We start from the raw sequence: 19,014 nt of genomic DNA, 5'->3' as shown, positions 1-19,014 counted from the left end.
TGAGGGTGGCATCGCAACCTCCCGATCCGCCCTGCTCTGTGCATGACGGGGCGGCGCCCCAACTCCCCAATCGGCCCTGCTCTGAGCCTGACCAGGGGCTGCACTTAGGGATTGGGCCTGCCCTCTGTCACCCGGAAGCAGGCCTAAGCCAGCAGGGCGTTATCTCCCGAGGGGTCCCAGACTGCGAGAGGGCACAGGCCGGGCTGGGGGGCCCCTCCTCCCCCTGCCCCCCGAGTGCACAAATTTTTGTGCACCGGGCCTCTAGTATATATATAATGTAGTATATATACTATACATATATAGTGTAGTATATATATCCTAATTATGTGAGTAAAGTCCCTGCAAATATCCACTGGTGAGGATTTTTTTTAAAAAAATGCTAAGTCTACCCCATCCATACTAGTAAAATTACTCCGATAAATAGAAGTGATCATATTTCTATGCCTAGGTTTATTGGTCCCAAAATGCAAAAAAAAATGAATAATCAAAATCTTTGTCTACTAGATTTTGGTTATTCTATGAATTCTCCCCATGCTTATATTTTCACTGTTGGCTTATGAAAAATTAATTATGTGCATCTGAGTTAATAATAACAATGTTATTCAGATTGATGAATCTCAGAAGGAAGGCAGGGGTGGGGATAGATGAACAGGGAAATTTATATGCATACTAGAGGCCCGGTGAACAAATTCATGCACAGGTGGGGTCCCTTGGCCTGGCTGGCGATTGGGGCTGATCAGGGCTGTCTCACCCAATCCCAATCAGGGCCCATTGGGGCCACCCATCCAAGGGGAAGGACCGCGGGTGGTTGGCCAGCCGCGGGAGGTTGGCTGTGGGAGCACACTGACCACCAAGGGGCAGCTCTTGCATTGAGCATCTGCACCGTGGTGGTCATTGCACATCATAGCTACTGCTGGTTGTCCAGTTGTCTGGTCTTCTGCTAGTAATAGTCACTTAGGCTTTTATATATATATAGACTAGAGTCCCGTGCAAGAAATACGTGCACAGGGAGGGGGGTCCCTCAGCCTGGCCTGCACCCTCTCGCAATCCGGGATCCCTTGGGGGATGTCTGACTGCCGGTTTAGGCCCATCCTGACCCTTGCAGGACCGGGCCTAAACAGACAGTAGGACATCCCTCTCGCAATGTGGGACCACTGGCTCCTAACTGCTCACCTGCCTGCCTGCCTTATCGCTCCTAACCACTCACCTGCCTGTCTCATTGCCCCTAACCACTCTCCTGCCTGCCTCATCACCCCTAACCACTCTCCTGCCTGCCTGATTGCCCCTAACTGCTTGCCGGCCTGCCTGATTGTCCCTAACCACTTGCCTGTCTGCCTGATCGCCTGTAACCACTCACCTGCCTGCCTGATTGCTCCTAACCACTTGCCTGCCTGCCTGATCACCCCTAACCACTCGCCTGCCTGCCTCATCACCCCTAACCGCCTCTGCCTGCCTGCCTCATTGCCCCTAACCACTCGCCTGCCTGCCTCATCGTCCCTAACCGCCTCTGTCTCAACCCCCACCACCACAGCCTCTTTGACTATGGGCATGACCATGTGACTCGCTTTGATAAAAAGAATGTTAGAGGATGTAATATAAGGGGAGGCTTGAAAAGTGCTTGAGCAGTTGCACTTGCCCTCTTGGACTCCTGCATTTCTCCATAAACAGAATGTGCCTCAGGTATCTGTCTATCCATTGAGGGTGAAAGACATGGTACGCACCTGACCCCAGCCACAACTTGGAGCCAGATCAGCTGACATCAGCCAGCTCACAGATGTGTGAGCCAACCTACAACAGCTGGTTGTTATTTGACATTGAGTTCTGGGGATAGTTTGTTATGCAGCATTATTGTGATAAGAGCTGACTGTTATGATCATCAAAGTCTCATATTTGGAGTGGGAGGTTTTAAATTAAACTTAAAGGGAGACAAAATATTTAGAAGTTAGGCTATAAATATACATCTAACTCAAACATTAGAGGTTTTATAAAATGTATTACCTTTTGAATTGAAAAGTATCATCCTCTCCAGCTGTCTACAGTCTATGGACAGACAGTACAGCTTTCCAAACCCCAGCAACAATGCATTGCCTGGCCTTCCATGAGTCTATAATGAAAAAGCTCATCTCACAGTATAGTTACTAAAAGGTAACATGAAGGAGATTGGGAAAATCTTAAACTCCAAGTTATTTAGGGCCCAAACACTTAAATTGGTTTTACTGAAAATGAACATTGTTTTGGCATGCATATTTTAAAAGGACATAAGACCTCAAATATTTGACAGTTTGAGGTTCAAGTTTTGGCTTTTTTGCCAGGATGGCTCTTTATTGTGCCAGACACCGGGATTCATGTTTCACAGCAGGTGGGAGCCTCTGTAATTTCAGCAAAACATTAGCACTTTCAGCCAAGGAAAATGCAGCTCACCAGTGAATGTTGCATTAGAAGAGGGAATAGAAGAGGGACTAGCCACAAAGTTGGACCCTCCTAGAGAAGGCAAGAAGGAAGGACCCTGCCCCTGGCTTCAGTGCCCTCTTGCTGTTCCAAATTTGAACAACAGGAAGTCTGGGAGAGCTTCCTAAACGCTGTTATCCTCAGAGAAGTAATCTGAAAGTTATTCTAGTTCCTTCTTTTCTAAGCAAATTAGACAAGCCATTACACCTTTATTTGAATTTTGGATTGAAATAGATTTTTTTTTGCATAATTTAGTCAACCTAATTAAATAAATATACTTGCCATTTATTTTGCTTCATAAATCCCTTTTTCATATCGGGATTGTAAAGGAGGGGGGGTTGATTCAATGGATCTATCATTTGGGGTAAATTGTTACAGCTTGCCTGAAAACTGTAAGTCTACAGCAGTTTCTTTCTTTGTGAAAAGGTAAAAAATGCCAATTCAATGTCAAAAATAGCATGTAAATAGCATAAATACATTTCACTCATTTAATAGTATCTTTGATCTTACAACTGATGAGATTAGTAGAATAGCATATGCTTTTGTAGTATTTTTAAGAAGATTATAAACTGTTACCATCACAATGTTCTTACACAAGGGAAATCTTCCAAGATTATAATGATTTTCTTTTCACTTACCAAAACAATATCCTTCGGTCGCTTTTGCTGGGTCTTGGCACAGTAAATTCTAAAAATCAGAATTTGAATCTTTATAAAAATCATCCATTGAAAAGCAGAATCTTTTAGTCTTTAGTTCTCAAAAAAAAAAATTCTTTGAGATCAACAAGTTTCAACATTTAAATATTAAAATATTCATACCATCATGTACATGAATTTTTTTTTTACCATTGTCCTTTTCATTTTAGGAAGAACTTGTATATATTGAAAACTTTAGTAGTTTTCCCCTTAATAAGTGCCAAAGTGGGAACAAAACAAGATAAAAGGTTGTATTCTAGACAGTTTCATTTAGCATAATTTCAACTTTCAAATCATAGGAACATGAATGAATGTCCTACTTCTGAGTTAAAAGTACTTGACTACTTTGTGGGATGTTTTGTGCCAATTCTTTACTAAATTATCTTGGTCGCCGTTGCTAGGTAACACCACTGGCTTCCAGCAGCTGAAAATGGAGAGGGTTGCAGGGAGCAATTCGGCATTATTAGCATTTGACTAATAAGGTTGTGTGTTTTTTAACTGTATATCTTAGCATTTCCCCCCTGTTCTAGGGAATGTCATTGTCTATGGAAATACACTCGACACTTACACGACAATAGAGATGCTCTTACACCTTGGCGTGAAGGGCTCCAACATCCACCTGGTGCAGCCCCCGCCCACTTCCAACATCACCTGCATCAACAACTATTTGGTGGAAAGCGCAGTGGAACACGCAATGCAAGCAGCTGGGGTCACCATCCACCTGGATGCGCTTCTGGCTCAGTGGAACGATGGCCAAGACCCAGACCCTATTCGCAGCGCCAGCTTCACCACGTTCACCAAGCCTTTCAAACTTCCGTGCTCCGTAAGTCGGTCCAGGGAACCTCCCTCGCTCACTGCCTCAGGACTTGAGGTCTGAAAGATGGTGGATGGTGAATTTACAGTCACGATTTGGGGGTTTGTTTTCTAATTGTTCAGTTTTTCTATTGCTGAGTAACAAACTTAGTGGTCCTGGGGGCTCAGCTGGGCAGTTCTCCCTGGAGGTCTCTCATGTAGTTGAAGTCAGACCATGGGTGAGGCTGGAATCTTCTAGGAGGTTATGTTCACCCATGTCTGGCTGTTGAAGCTAGATGAACTTAAATTGCAATTGTGACCAGGGCACTTATCAATGGCCACTTCATGTGACTGGACTTCCTCTTACTATGGTGACTTGGTTCTAAGAGCAACTGGGGGTGAGGAGAGAGAGAGAGAGAGAGAGAATGAATCACCTTTCCTGCCCCACCCTCGGAAGCCAAGTGGCATCACTGCACCTGCATTGTAGTCACTAGACGCCTCACTAAGGCTGACACTTAGTATACTCAAGGGGAGGGAATTAGACCTTGCCTCTTCATGGAAGGAATGTCAACCATTTAGTGCCAACATTGAGAGCTTGCCATGTCCCAGGCACAGTGCTGAATGCTTGCAGTGCATTCTGTCACCGCCTCACAACAGCTCTGTAAAGGCAAGCATCCCAGTTTACAGGCGAGAACATGGTGGCTCCAAGTAGGCAGTGTGCAGGGATACCAACCCAGGTCAGCAGGGCCCTTAAGTCTATGCTGCTGTTAACCTCTTAAGATTCTGGAAATACCAATAGTGAGTCTTTCTCCATGGAATAGAGACATAGGAGATATAGAGAGTGCCTTTTTTGGGGGGGTGGGGGGAGTGTAACAGCCCAACTTGCAACCTGTAGCCTCAGAGTTGCCAGTTCAGGAGATTACCATTTTTATTCAACTGGTAATACCTTCCTTTCTACACAGTATTCATTCCAGTCTGAAATTCTCTGATTATCTTTGAGATGATTTCCTTGGCATCCATCTCTTCAATTAGATTATAAACTCCATGTTTATCTTTTTCACCAAGATAATCTTGAGGCCTTGCACAAAAAAGTGTTTTTCTGCCCACAACTAACAGTATACTTGATGGTGAAAACCTTAGAGCTTTTCCTGTAAGATCAGGAACAAGATAAGGATGTCCATTCTCGCCACTTTTACTCAACATGGTTTTGGAAGTCCTCGCCAGTACAATTAGGCAAGAAAGAGAGAAAAAAAGGTTTCCAAATTAGAAAGGAAGAAGTAAAATATCACTGTTTGCAGATGATATGATATTATGTCTAGACAACCCTATAGACTCTATCTAAAAAACTCTTAGAATAAACGAATTCAGTAAAGTTGCAGGATACAAAATCAATACACAAAAATTTGTTTCATTTCTTTACACTAATAACAAACTATCACAAAGAGAAATTAGAACAACCCCAGTTAAGATTGTATCAAAAAGAATAAAATAACTAGGAATAAATTTAACCGAGGAGGTGAAAGACCTGTATATTGAAAACTATAAGACATTCATGAAAAAAAAATTGAATAAGACACAAATAAATGGAAAGCTATTTCATGCTCATGGATTGAATGATTTAATAATATTGTCAAAATGTCCATGCTACACAAAGCAGTATACAGATTAAATGCAATCTCTGTCAAAATTCCAATGGTATTTTTCACAGAAATAGAACAAACAATACTAAAACTCGTATAGATCCATAAAAGACACTGAATAGCCAAAGCAATCTTGAGAAGGAAGAAGAAAGATGAAAGCATCCCACTCCCTGATTTCAAACTATATTACAAAGCTTTAGTAATTAAAACAGTATGGTATTTGCATAAACATGGACACATAGATCAAAATAGAGAGCCCAGAAATAAGCCTATACATGGGTAATCAATTAATTTATGACAAAGAAGCCAAATATATATAATGGGAAAGTATAGTCTCTTCAATAAATGGCACTGGGAAAATTGGATGGCCATGTGCAAAATAATGAACTTGGAGCACTGTCTTACACCATACACAAAAATTAACTCAAAATGGATTAAGAACTTGAACATAAGACATGAAATCATAAAACTACTAAAAGAAAACAAAGGTGATAATTTCCTTAGCTTAGGTCTTTAAAAAAATTTTTTTATTGATTTCAGAGAGGAAGGGAGAAGGAAAGAGAGATAGAAACATCAATGATGAAAGAGAATCATTAATTGGCTACCTCCTGCATGCTCCGCACTGGGAATTGAGCCCACAACCCAGGCATATGCTCCAACTGGGAATCGAAATGTGAACTGCTGGTTCATAGGTCAACGCTCAACCACTGAGACATGCTGGCCAGACCTTAGCTTAGGTCTTGGCAATCATTTTTTGAATCTGACACCAAAAACAAAAGCAAAAATAAACAAGTGGGATTACATCAAACTAAAAAGCTTCTGCATAGCAAAGGAAACCATAAAAAAATGAAATAGCAACCCACTCAATGGAAGAAAATAACTGCAAATCATATGTCTGATGAGCTAATATCCAAAGTACATAAAGAGCTCATATAACTCAATAGCAAAAAACTTCCAAGCAATTTAATTTTAAAATAGGCAGAATATCTGAAAAGGCATTTTTCCAAAGAAGTCATATAGGTGGCCAACAGGCACATGAAGAGATGCTCAATATCACTAATCAGGAAAATGCAAATCAAAATCACAATGGGATATCACTTCACACTTATTAGAATGATTATTATAAAAAAGACAAGAAATAAAAAGTTTTGGTGAGGATGTGGAGAAAGGGACTTTGTGCACTATTGGTGGGAATGTAAATTGGAGCAGCCACCATGGAAAACTGTATGGAGGCTCCTCTAAAAATTAAAAAAAGACCTACCCTATGATCCAGCAATTTCAGTTCTGGGTATTTGTCTAAAGAAAATGAAAACACTAATTTGAAAAGATATATGCATCCCCACATTTATTATAGCACTAGAGGCCCAGTGCACAAAAATTTGTGCACTGGCAGGGGGGCGTGGGGGGTATCCCTCAGCCCGACCTGTGCCTGCAAATTTAACGGCCATCTTTGTTGGGTTAATTTGCATACTTTCTGATTGGCTGATGGGTGTGGCAAAGGTACGGTCTAGTAGCATCTTTGTCTTTTATTAGTGTAGATTATTTGCAGTAGCCAAGACATAGAAACAACCTAAGTGGATGAATGATAAATCATGATACACACACAAAATGGAATATTATTCAGCCATAAAAAGAATGAAATCTTGCCATTTAGGACAACATGAATGGAACTTGAGAGCATTATGCTAATTGAAGTAAGTCAGACAGAGAATAGCATCTTTGTCTTTTATTAGTGTAGATTATTTGCAGTAGCCAAGACATAGAAACAACCTAAGTGGATGAATGATAAATCATGATACACACACAAAATGGAATATTATTCAGCCATAAAAAGAATGAAATCTTGCCATTTAGGACAACATGAATGGAACTTGAGAGCATTATGCTAATTGAAGTAAGTCAGACAGAGAAAGACAAATACAGTATGATCTCTCTTAAATGTAGAATCTTGAAAAATACAGCAATCTTATAGATATAGAGAACAGATTGGTGGTTGCAAGAGGCAGGGAGTGGAGGTGGGAGAAAGGAGTGAAGTGTTTGTTTTTTAGTTTAAATTAAGGTACATTTTGTTAAAAAGAAGTGTTTGTCAGAATGCATGTTGAGTGAGGTTTATCAGATTGGTGACTCTTGATTTGCTAACCAGGGAGTTTTGTTCTTCCTAATCTGAGTTATACATATAAGTAGTGTTAAATACTTATTTAGAACAACATCAGTGTGGCCAGATGTTTTTACTTCATGTTTTATCCAATATGCAGTATTCAGTTGGCATTGCAGGAGCACATGAATTGTATTTGAGAGAGCTGTAACTTCAAGCACATGTTCCCATGAACAGTGTTAGATTTGCTTTTCCATCTAGTCCATAAACTCATGAAACCTCAAAGGCAGACAAATTATGAATGCCTACACCAAAACAGTGTAAAGTAATACCATTGCAATACTAGTAATTTTAAAAAACTCAGGAAAACAAGAATTAGTAGATTGAATATGCTATTTAACAAAAAGTAGGTTTAATTAGGAAAAGAATTGTTTAGGTAGAAGAACTTTTGTGGAGATAGTGAGGGGACTTTGAGCATTTTTGAGGGCTCAAGAGGTTGATGCTGCTGTTTTTTATATATAATTGTAATTCAAATCAAATGGCTTTCTATACTTTTTTCTGAAGATAATACAATTTATTTCGATAATAAAAAAGGATAATTGGGACATCCACAAAGATATAGAAATTAATATAATTCTAAAGAACAGTGGATTGAAAAAAGAAATAAAAAAGGGAAATTAGAAAATTCTTTGAGATGAATTAAAACAAAAACTAAACGTACCAAAACTCGTGAGTATAGCAAAAGTAGTGTTCATGTAACACAGTGAAATGCTTGCTCTCTCTGACTCTATCTTAATTCTAGCTACATTTTCCCCATGACCTTTAGGCAAATAGCTCTTCTTAAAAATAGGCTATTCATTAGAGGAATTCTGTTTAAGGCTTAAGTTTTTGCAAGAAGGGGAGGTTGATTTAACATCTAAAAATCAGTCAATGCAATACACCATCCTATATAATAAAAGGCTAATATGCAAATCAACCGAACGGCGGATAGACCAGTCACTATGAGGCACACTGACCACCAGGGGGCAGATGCTCAATGCAGGAGCTGCCCCCTCATGGTCAGTGTGCTCCCATACTGAAACCCCAGCTACACTTCTATATATATTTTTTTAAAAATATATTTTATTGATTTTTTACAGAGAGGAAGGGAGAGGGATAGAAAGTTAGAAACATCGATGAGAGAGAAACATCAATCAGCTGCCTTCTGCACACACCCTACTGGGGATGTGCCTGCAACCAAGGTACATGCCCTTGACTGGAATCGAACCTAGGACTCTTCAGTCCTCAGGCCGACACTCTATCCACTGAGCCAAACTGGTCAGGGCCACTTCTATATTTTTTATGAATGGGAAATCTATTTTTATATAGATGGGAAAAGAGTATAAGAGAGAAAAAATAGGAGTGAGAAGACAGATTCAGAATCAGAGACAGACTCAGAGAAAAATATTTTCCTTTGGTCACTGAGTAAGAGTTATAAAACAGGAAGAATTTTAGAGATTCAAAAGAAATAAGCTGTCTGAGACAGGAGTAACTGGGGTAGGGTTAAATAGCTGAATGAACAGACACAGAGAAAAGGAGAAAGATCCTTTTGGCTCCCTGAGTGAGAATAAAAGGCTTTACTGAGATGATGGACCTGAGTCTGTTACTGTCCAATAGAGCTTTCTTTGATGATGGAAATGGTCAATATTTGTGTTGTCCAATATGGCAGCAACTAGACAGCTGTAGCTTTTTAGCATCCTATATAATAAAACCCGAATATGCAAATCAACCCAACAGTGGAACGACCAGCAGAACGACCAGTTGCTATGATGTGCACTGACCACCAGGGGGAGGCAACTGGCATCGGTGTTTGGGGGGCGGGGCCAGTGAGGGGGCGGTGCCAGGCTGCCAGCCAAGGCGGGTGCCAGTGGGGGGGCCGCCCAATCGCCCTGCCCACCAGTTGCCCCACAGATTGGCCCTGATCGTTGGCCAGGCCTAGGGACCCTACCCTATATATTGGGAACAGTCTCTTAGATTTAAAAATTAAAACCTGGCAAGGCTACTCTAACACTGAAAAAACAGGATGATGCAACGATAACATGCATGGTCTCTGGCTTGGCCATTTTGTGGTCAGCCCTGATTCTGACACTTATAACTGTGTGACAAAACCAATTATTTAACTTCTCTCTACTTCAGTTTTTCCACCCATAAGATGGAGAAAATGGTACTACTGCCTCAAAAGGATCATGTTATGTACTACTTCTTATAATCAGGGAAAAAAACTGTAGCTGCCCATACAACAGCAAGATGCCTTTCACCTTTATGAAAAGTATGGTCACTGGCATATGCAGCGTCCCAGATTGCGAGAAGTATGTCCAACTGTTGGTTTAGGCCTGATCCCCATCCCCTGAGGCAGTCAGACATCCCCCGAAGGTGCAGGACGGACTGAGGGGACCCCTCCCCACACCCCTATGCATGTATTTTGTGCACAAGGCCTCTAGTTTGAAATAAGCTACTACTGTTACCTGATGAGGCTCCGGGCCCAGAGTGGGTCTACCTCAGTGTAGTGTGTGAGTTCTTGACTTCATGTAGGAAAGATTTCACAGTACAAATCCAGGTGATTTTGAAAGTACATTTATTAAAGCTGGGGACAGTGAAACAAAGGAAGGTTTTAGGGTAAAGGAAACAACTAGAGAGAGCTTAGGTGGTGCTCTTCTTTGGCTCTCTAGGAATTTATAGGAAAGAAGTGAGCCAAGGTGGGGCTGCCATTAGCTAACTGGGAAGTAAAGGAAAGTTAGAGAAAAAGGGGGCCTTGGAGACAGGATCAGCGGTAAGCCCAGCATGAGTTGCCATTGCTCACTGCTCCCCTGGTTGCAAGTCTCATGGGGACCCTGAAAGTTAGGGGGAAATAAAATTTTCATGCTTGAAAAGGGGCATGAGCATGCTCTAGAGCAGTGGTTCTCAACCTGTGGGTCGCGACCCCTTTAGGGGTCGAACGACCCTTTCACAGGGGTCGCCTAAGACCATCGGAAAACACAAATATAATTACATATTGTTTTTGTGATTAATCACTATGCTTTAATTATGTTCAATTTGTAACAATGAAAATACATCCTGCATATCAGATATTTACATTATGATTCATAACAGTAGCAAAATTACAGTTATGAAGTAGCAACGAAAATAATTTTATGGTTGGGAGTCACCACAACATGAGGAACTGTATTAAAGGGTCGCAGCATTAGGAAGGTTGAGAACCACTGCTCTAGAGCGAAACCACACTGAGTTTTTGTCCTGAGGGTTTTTATGTTTTTTTTTGCAAGGGAGAATCTTAGGGGAGGATTTCCGTAAAATATTCATCAGCTCTCCAGGTGAGTTTTTAATATGCTGATGCATCAAAATGAGTGTAGAGGAGAGTTTGGGATTATTATTTGGTTTACTTTACTGTTTTACTCTTATCTTGGGTCTGTCTGGTTCCAATCAGGATTTTGTTATTTGTTCCCCTGATTTCCTCCGTCCTTGATTTAGGGAAGATAAGGTCTTTTAATTCACTAGCTAGCGGTAAGTTGTTCAATTTGTTTGGCCTTGTTTAATTATCTTGTCTCAGTTTCCCTATTCCACTTGCCTAGGAATTTCCCTAGCTTCTTACTATCCTGCCTCAGTACAACTGTGGGTCTGGATTTTAAAGTTTGTTTACTTTTAATTAATTTAGATTTAAATTTACATAGTTATGCATGACTAGTCTCTACCACAGGATTAAAAATCATTCATGTACCATTCATGGGTGTAGGGAAGGGATGTGAAAGAGGGTTACCTTTGGTCTAGAACAGCTAATTTTTATACAGAACGAGGCAAGTAAGGTGGGTAAAGCAAGCTTGTGAAGGAAGCAGGGAGGCAGCCATCAGGATTATGAGGATCCATATCATGTTTTTATTTTTAGCATGTTTAAAATAAGGTGGCAAACTATATTTAGGTAAAAATAAAATGATTAAACTTATCTCAACTGCTTCAACCACAACGAAGGGCTTAAAAACAACTAACTTGCACTGTTTTAATGATGTTCAACATCAACTTAGAAGAAGATGTTCATATGAGCCTGAGAAAGCATTGAAATTTGGGCAGAGAATGGGGGGAGGGCATGCAGATCACTTCTAAGGAGTATGTAGAGGGCTTTGTGACCTTTGGTAGGTACTCCATAAATATTTATTCAATGACTGTGTGCCATATCAGGGCAGAAAGCAACAAGGGAGGAGCCCAGACATGCTAGATGCTGAGGCTGATGGAGCTCTCATCTTCTCTGGGGCATCTGACAGGTCAGGCTTTAGGGGTTTAAAAGGCCAGGAATGATGGGGCAATTTGACAACTCAAGATTAGATGAGGTGACTGTAAGAAGGAACCTAGAGAGACCTAAATGTCAGACACATGAATAAGAAGAGGAAAATGGAAGGGGGCTGAGATAGAGTTATTTTAAATATAGAAGAATGAGCCCTAGCCAGTTTGGCTCAGTGGATAGAGTGTCAGCCCTTGGACTGAAGGATTGTGGGTTTTATTCCAGTCAAGGGCATGTATCTGGATTGCAGGCTCAATTCCCAGCCCCATTCGGGAGGCAACCAATCAATGTCTCTCTCACATGGATGTCTTTCTCTCTCTCTTTCTTCCCCTCCTTCCCACTCTCTCTAAAAAATCAATGGAAAAATATCCTCAGGTGAGGATTAACAATAAATAAGCAAGTAAATAAATAAATAAATAAAACTAGTAAAATATAGAAGAATGGGGAAAGTGGTGTCCCATGAATTGTAAACCTCTTTGTGGGGAAAAAAAATATTGACTCTTATGATAGCTATTTCATCTTTTGGCATCCTCTCCACTGGATATCTAGATTGAGTGATAAAAAAATAAAAGAGTGACATTGGTTGATCATAATTTGTTCTTCGTAGCAAACAGTAGTCTCTCTCTCTCTCTCTCTCTCTCTCTCTCTCTCTCACACACACACACACACACATACACACACACACATGCACACACACACACGATTATAACAAACTTTTAGTAGACCTAGATTTGTGTGTGTGTCCCCCTGTTGATTGTTCACACTCTTGGGAAGGTAAAGAGTGATAACTAAGTAACAGTGTAATTGCTCACTTGGTAGGTATTCTTCAGCTTCTGTGAGAAGAATGTGGATTATGAAACATTTAAAGCATTCAATGATGCATGTCTTGTCTATGATGGCCGACTTGTGATCGATGCGAACTTCCACACCAATGACATAGCCATCAGAGCTGCTGGCTCCCTCACCAAATACTCCAGTAGATATTACTCAAGGGATTGGTCTCACAGAAACTTCAGTTCCAAAGAAGTTGGCTTCCAACTGGCAGCAGCTATGCTCTGTCTCTTTGATCCAACCCTCGAGCCTGTGACCGAGCCACCGGCTGATCTTGACCGACTCATTCCCACGTACAAGGCAGCCAAGATCCAAGGTGTGTGGTAAGCCACCTTCTTCCCCCTGATGAAGCCAGCAGTTGGTCTGGGTCAGTGCTCAGGGCAGCCCTCCATCTTTCTCTTAGGCTTGGTGAGGAGACCTCTCTGCACAGAAACAGAGGAGGGCTCTCTCTCTCATTTTTTTACGCATTTATTATGGACATAGCATTATTATTATCATGGTCCTTTGCAATTTTAGCATTTATTATAGACTATATAATAACTGTGTTTAAGCAGACTGGAGCATGATCAGAAGTTACTCACAACTTGTCATAATGGTATAATGCTTTGACGTCTTCCCAAACTTTCATTCTCACTATAAGTTCAGAGATAAAGAGACCCTTCCAAGCATCCCAGGCCTTGGCTGCTATCTGGATGGATAAGCCAAACCATTTGCAGCTGTAAACGTCACATTCATCTGTTAAGTCTTGTTGACCTCTAAGGAGATCATATGAGTAACACAGGATTTCTTTATGTTTGAGAGTTGAGAGATACCTTTGGAAATAGTGTCTTTGAATGTTACAGACCTTCTACTAGAAAAAAAAAATGCATATACTTACAAAATTTTGTTTACTTCCAAAAGGTTGAAGGACTAATACCCAAACCATCCATAGACCCCCCCCCTAGGGCAGTGGTTGGCAAACCGCGGCTCTTGAGCCACATGCGGCTCTTTGGCCCTTTGAGTGTGGTGCTCTTCCACAAAATACCACAAAATACCACGTGCGGGCGCGCACGTACAGTGCGATTGAAACTTCGTGGCCCATGCGCAGAAGTCAGTATTTTGTGGAAGAGCCACACTCAAGGGGCCAAAGAGCCATATGTGGCTCGCAAGCCGTAGTTAGCCGAGCCGCAGTTTGCCGACCACTGTCCGAGGGTGTCCATGGACCCTAAGCCAGTAAATAGACATCAGACTAAAGAGACAAAAGCCCTATATTCCAGATCTTATCTTTTTCTACCTATCTAAATGGCCTCAGAGAAGTCCTGCTCTGCTTCTCATTCTCGATGAGACCAGGGGAAAGAGGAAGAGAAGGGATGGGTGTCAGAGACCAGAGTTAGGTCAGGCTCATACTTCTGGGACAAACTAGAAATATTAATACTTTGATAATGATCGTTTTCTACAACATTGAACAAGAAATGTATTGATTTTCCTTATAACATTCACTTTCAAAATATTTTTTTAAATATTGGAGGAATGATGGGGAAAACCATTGCAACATTTAGACTCTAAAGGTCTTGGTTTGGCTTTGGCAGGTAGAGTGACAGGAGTTATGAGAAATCAAAGGATACACAAGATCAGCTTAGCATATCTTCTTGGAGCACTGTTGGCTACATTATGGGGTATAATGGTACATTCACACTGATTTTGTTAAGTAAATCCCAGCCATCCCAGTCCTTATTGGGAATGTTTGAGTAGCATACACCATTATAGGCATCTCCATTTGTCCTGTAGTACAGATATAAGCTCACTCACCTTATTAACATGTTACCTACCTTATTAACAATTAATTAAAATGTGGAAACCTTGCCATTTCCTCTAGGAGGCATTCTTCCTGGGTCTTACCATTATCTGCATATCAGCAAGCCTGCCATTCCATCTCCCTTGGAGGTACAAATGGCCCAGCCAGATTTTGTAAGTATTATTCCTAAATTTCATTTAACTTTCAAATATAACACTTCGTGTACAGGGGTGAAAAATTATTTATTCAGATCTTTAGTGTAACGTATTGGTTCATGCATCAGAAAGCCACTGCAGTCGCCAGCCCTCAAGATGGCCCTCAATGACTCCTGCCTCTTGGTATTCATGCCCCTGTGTGCTCCCCTACCACGCTGAATAGGGCTGACCCCTGAAGCCAACAGGATTTTGTGGAAATGACAGTTTGAGACTTCCAGTGCTAGGTCACGAAAGATATTACAGCTTCAAACTTGCACCACTCCCAGTTTATACAAGCTTATTGTTTTTACCCACTGATTGTTTTTTAATAGATTTTTTAAAGAGCAGTTTTAGGTTCACAGCAAAATTTAGAGGAAAATTCAGAGATTTCCCATATACCCCCGCTCCCATTCATGCATACTGTCCCCATTATCAACATCCCCAATCAAAGTGGCACATTAGTTATGATTGGTGAACTTACATTGATACATCATTACCACCCGAAGTCTATAGTCTACATTAGAGTTGTATATTCTAGGGATTTGGGCAAATGTATAATGACATGTATCCATCATTAAAGTATCATACAGAGTAGTTTCACTACCCTAAGAATCCTCTGTGCTTCACCTCTTTATCCTTCTCTCATCCTTAACTCCTGGAACCCACTGATCTTTATACCATCTCCATAGTTTTGCCTTATCCAGAATGTCATATAGTTGGAATTGTGTAGTATGGAGCCTTTTCAGATTGGCTTCTCTTTTTCAAATTTAATTTAATTTTCCCCATCGCCATTTTATCCCTCTATGCCCTCTTCCACTTCCCTCTTTCTCCCCCCACCCCCATTTGCTTCTCTCACTTTGTAATATGTATTTGTGTGACATGGCTTAATAGCTCATTTCTTTTTAGTGTTAAACAGCATTCCATTATCTGAATGTCACAGTTTACTTCTTCATTCACCCCATTTGCTTCTCTCACTTTGTAATATGTATTTGTGCTACATGGCTTGATAGCTCATTTCTTTTTAGTGCTAAATAGCATTCCATTATCTGAATGTATCACAGTTTACTTCTTCATTCGCCTATTGAAGGACATTAAGCCACTAAGTTTTGAGGTAACCTGTGATACAGCAATAGATAACTAAAACAACTACCTTCATGGCAACATAGCAAGTGAATTGCATAGGGTTTGGAATGTCCGTGAAACCCTGTTGTTCTTCTGCCCTCCCTGAATTACACAAGAAGGACCATCCAGAAGATGCAGAAGTGTAATGAGGGGACGTCCCTGGGTCCAAGATAACCAGAAGGACACATGTGGTTGGTCAGGTGGCAGGCTCCTCAAATAAAATTCTCTGACAGATGGACCCAAAGTTGTGTTTGTGGTCAACTGGGGGTTTTCTTTCTGACGTGTCACGTTTGCTTTTTTTTTTTTTTTTTTTTTTTTTTTTTTGTGAGTCAGACACTGGAAGTTGGCACCATAACCTCTGTTGCCATTTTCATTTCCTGAGTATTTTGGGGTGTTAATGATAATGACCAAAGTAATCACATTTCCCAGATTTCCTTCAGAATACAATCAGCCCCGTGGCAGGTTCTTGTCAGTGAGATGTAAGTGGATACTATTGGAAAATTCCTCGAAAGGGGGGCAAACTCAAACTGTCCAGACTCTTGGCCCCTCACCCTTCTCCCTTCGGGAAGTTGGAATCCCAGCTCTTCCATATACTTCCCATGGACTTTGGAGAAATTATTCCATTTATCGGGGTGTCTGTGGTTCTTAGGGATCATATATAGAGTAAAACTGCCTTTTAGGAACAAAACAGGTGACCAATCAGTGGTGGATGTTGTTAATCATAGTTCCAGATAAATAATGAAATCTGTTTCCTCCAGGGAAAGGGAAAATGCTGTGTTTAAACCTTATTTGCCTCGGGCCTCTCCCAGACTCTTTTAGGGGTGCTTTTTTATATGTGGTCTAATGAAAGATTTTCTTACAAATAAAGGATCGAAGCAAATAATGTTCCAGTTTCTGTTGCTATGTCACAGAAATGAAGCAGCCATTTGGTTCTGCTCAGATTCTGTGGGTCAGGAATTCAGACAGGACACAGTGGGAAGGGCTTGTCACTGCTCCACAATGTCTGGGGCCTCAGCGCAGAGACTTGAAGGTTAGAGGCAACACAATGGTTGGATCCTCTGAAGGGCTGGAATGATTCAAACACAGCGTGCTGACCAGAGCATCACACCGGAGCTGTCCGTGTGACCTGGGCTTCCTCACAGCCTGGCAACCTCAGAGTCGTCAGATTTCTTATGTGACAGCTCAGGGCTCTGAGCGCAAGTGTCCCCACTAGCAATTAGTAGCTGCATTGCTTTCCATGACCGGCCTCGAAAGTCACACAGCACCACCTCCTTCACGCCCTCGGTTGGCCCAGTCACAGCCCACCAGGATTCAAGGAGAAGGGACGTAGAGTTCATCTCTCAGTGGGAAGAGTGTCAAGGTCTTATTGTAGAAGACTGTGAGCGATGGAGGATATTGTTGTGGCCATCTTTGTGGAATACAATCTGCCACTGATGAGATGGGGCATTTCATGAACGGGATGAAGCCCAGATGATGTGTGCAGAGGCTGAGCGCTTTGGTCATCGTAGATAAGTAATTGGAGCCAAAGATGTTCAAGATGAAAAATACTGGGCGTGGTTTCAGACAGAACCAGATCCTTTGAGGACACTGTGATTTCCTACGCACAGTGTCTTTTATTTATGAGCCATGGCTGTCTCTGAATAAAGTCCGAGGAGGAGCCAAGGGGATTTTTAGGTAATGAGGGTCTGAATAAGAAGGCCACATGAACAGATCCTTTGGCTGGCACGATGACGGTATTTGAACAGGATCCCTGACTGTAATGAACCATTTTGCCAGGTGTGCCTCCTTTTTAATAAGTACAGAAGATCTAAACAGGTTTTTTTTTCCATTTTATTCTCCCAGAAAAAAAAATGTAGGATGGTTCCATGGCAATCTTTTGGAGTTGGAATTAGTTTGATTAAGTAAAATTGTTGCCAAAATGGTCAGGCAATCACCTAAATATAGCCAGTTGGTCAAGGGTGGAGCTACTGAACAATATTTCACTAAAGAAACGAAATTCCTATTTTTACCATAAATGTAGTGCAGATTTCGGACTTTCATAGCGCTCATGAATTGGGATGTTTAGTAAGAAGTGTCTTTATTAATTCATGAGCTCTCTGAGAGGTAGTCTGACAAAAGGAAGAAAGGGACCTCAAGTCGTCTCCATAATGAACTAATCTTTACAGATTCCAGTCCACATGCTTTGTTGGCTGTACACCACAGAGCAAAGGAATTTGTCACAACAAGTTCTGCCGTGGATACCATTAAATTTAAAATTGTGCGTTTATCATGAGACTTGGGAACTCCATTTCTTGCACACCAGGTTTGATTAATCCTGTGTCTTCCATTTGGCATACATTCCAGAGCCATTTCCCAACTTTTGTCAAAATCATAAAGAAACTTGAAAGGGTGATTGTATCCAAAGGAAGGAAAAAGAAACACACCGGAACCAGTTACTTCATTAAAATCTTACATTCAAGATCCAAGTTTCCTAATAACTTGCTTATATACATAAAAGGAGAAACTGGACACACACCCCAGAATTAGAAAGTGTGTGAAACCATCATCATTACTCCTAGGACCCCTCAGGGGATGGCAGAGCTGGGAGCTGCCTTGTCATTAGGGGAGCGATTTTCTGGGAGGAGAGGCAGGCTTTTCCCAATCTGTGAGCAACCGCACAGGAAGGACCTAAGAAATGTAGATGGGTCTGCCTGGCCCTCCAACGGTAATCTGTCTGAGAAACCCATCTGTAGGTGAATTGTCCTTAATGTCAGTACAAAAATGCTGAGGCATTCCAAATTCCCAGAATGCGCCCCACCCCCACTGAGGTAACAGAGTGCCACATCTCATGAAGCGGACACAATTACTTCTTTTGTTAATATTAGCCATCATAGCACAAGTCATTTCTTTCTCTCCAGCGCGACCACTTTCTGCATTCTTTAAGCCCTCATAGCCATGATGTGCGAAAACATACAGAGGCAACCCAAAGATTAGAATCCAATTTTTAAATTAAAAAGTGAGACCAAAAATAGCCCCCAAACAAACAGATCGCGATAAAAAGTCATTGAGAATGATGCTGACAAGGCAGCCTTCTTGGACCCGGCTGACATCCAAGGGCTCATCTGCTCAGACTCC

General features: G+C 41.3%; 1 protein-coding gene across 1 annotated transcript in view; it reads left to right on the top strand.

Moving 5' to 3' along the window:
* The window catches only part of CFAP61 (cilia and flagella associated protein 61), a 267,633-nt gene that overhangs the window by 194,802 nt on the left and 53,817 nt on the right, over window positions 1-19,014 (top strand). The window contains exons 22-24 of the mRNA XM_005865983.2: window positions 3,674-3,966; window positions 12,799-13,126; window positions 14,666-14,757. Coding sequence (XP_005866045.1) covers window positions 3,674-3,966; window positions 12,799-13,126; window positions 14,666-14,757 — 713 coding nt within the window. The remainder of the gene's footprint in view (window positions 1-3,673; window positions 3,967-12,798; window positions 13,127-14,665; window positions 14,758-19,014) is intronic.

This window comes from Myotis brandtii, unplaced genomic scaffold (assembly GCF_000412655.1).
Source record: "Myotis brandtii unplaced genomic scaffold, ASM41265v1 scaffold217, whole genome shotgun sequence".
NCBI classification, from domain to species: domain Eukaryota; kingdom Metazoa; phylum Chordata; class Mammalia; order Chiroptera; family Vespertilionidae; genus Myotis; species Myotis brandtii.
This window is presented reverse-complemented; position numbering and strand designations above follow the sequence as displayed.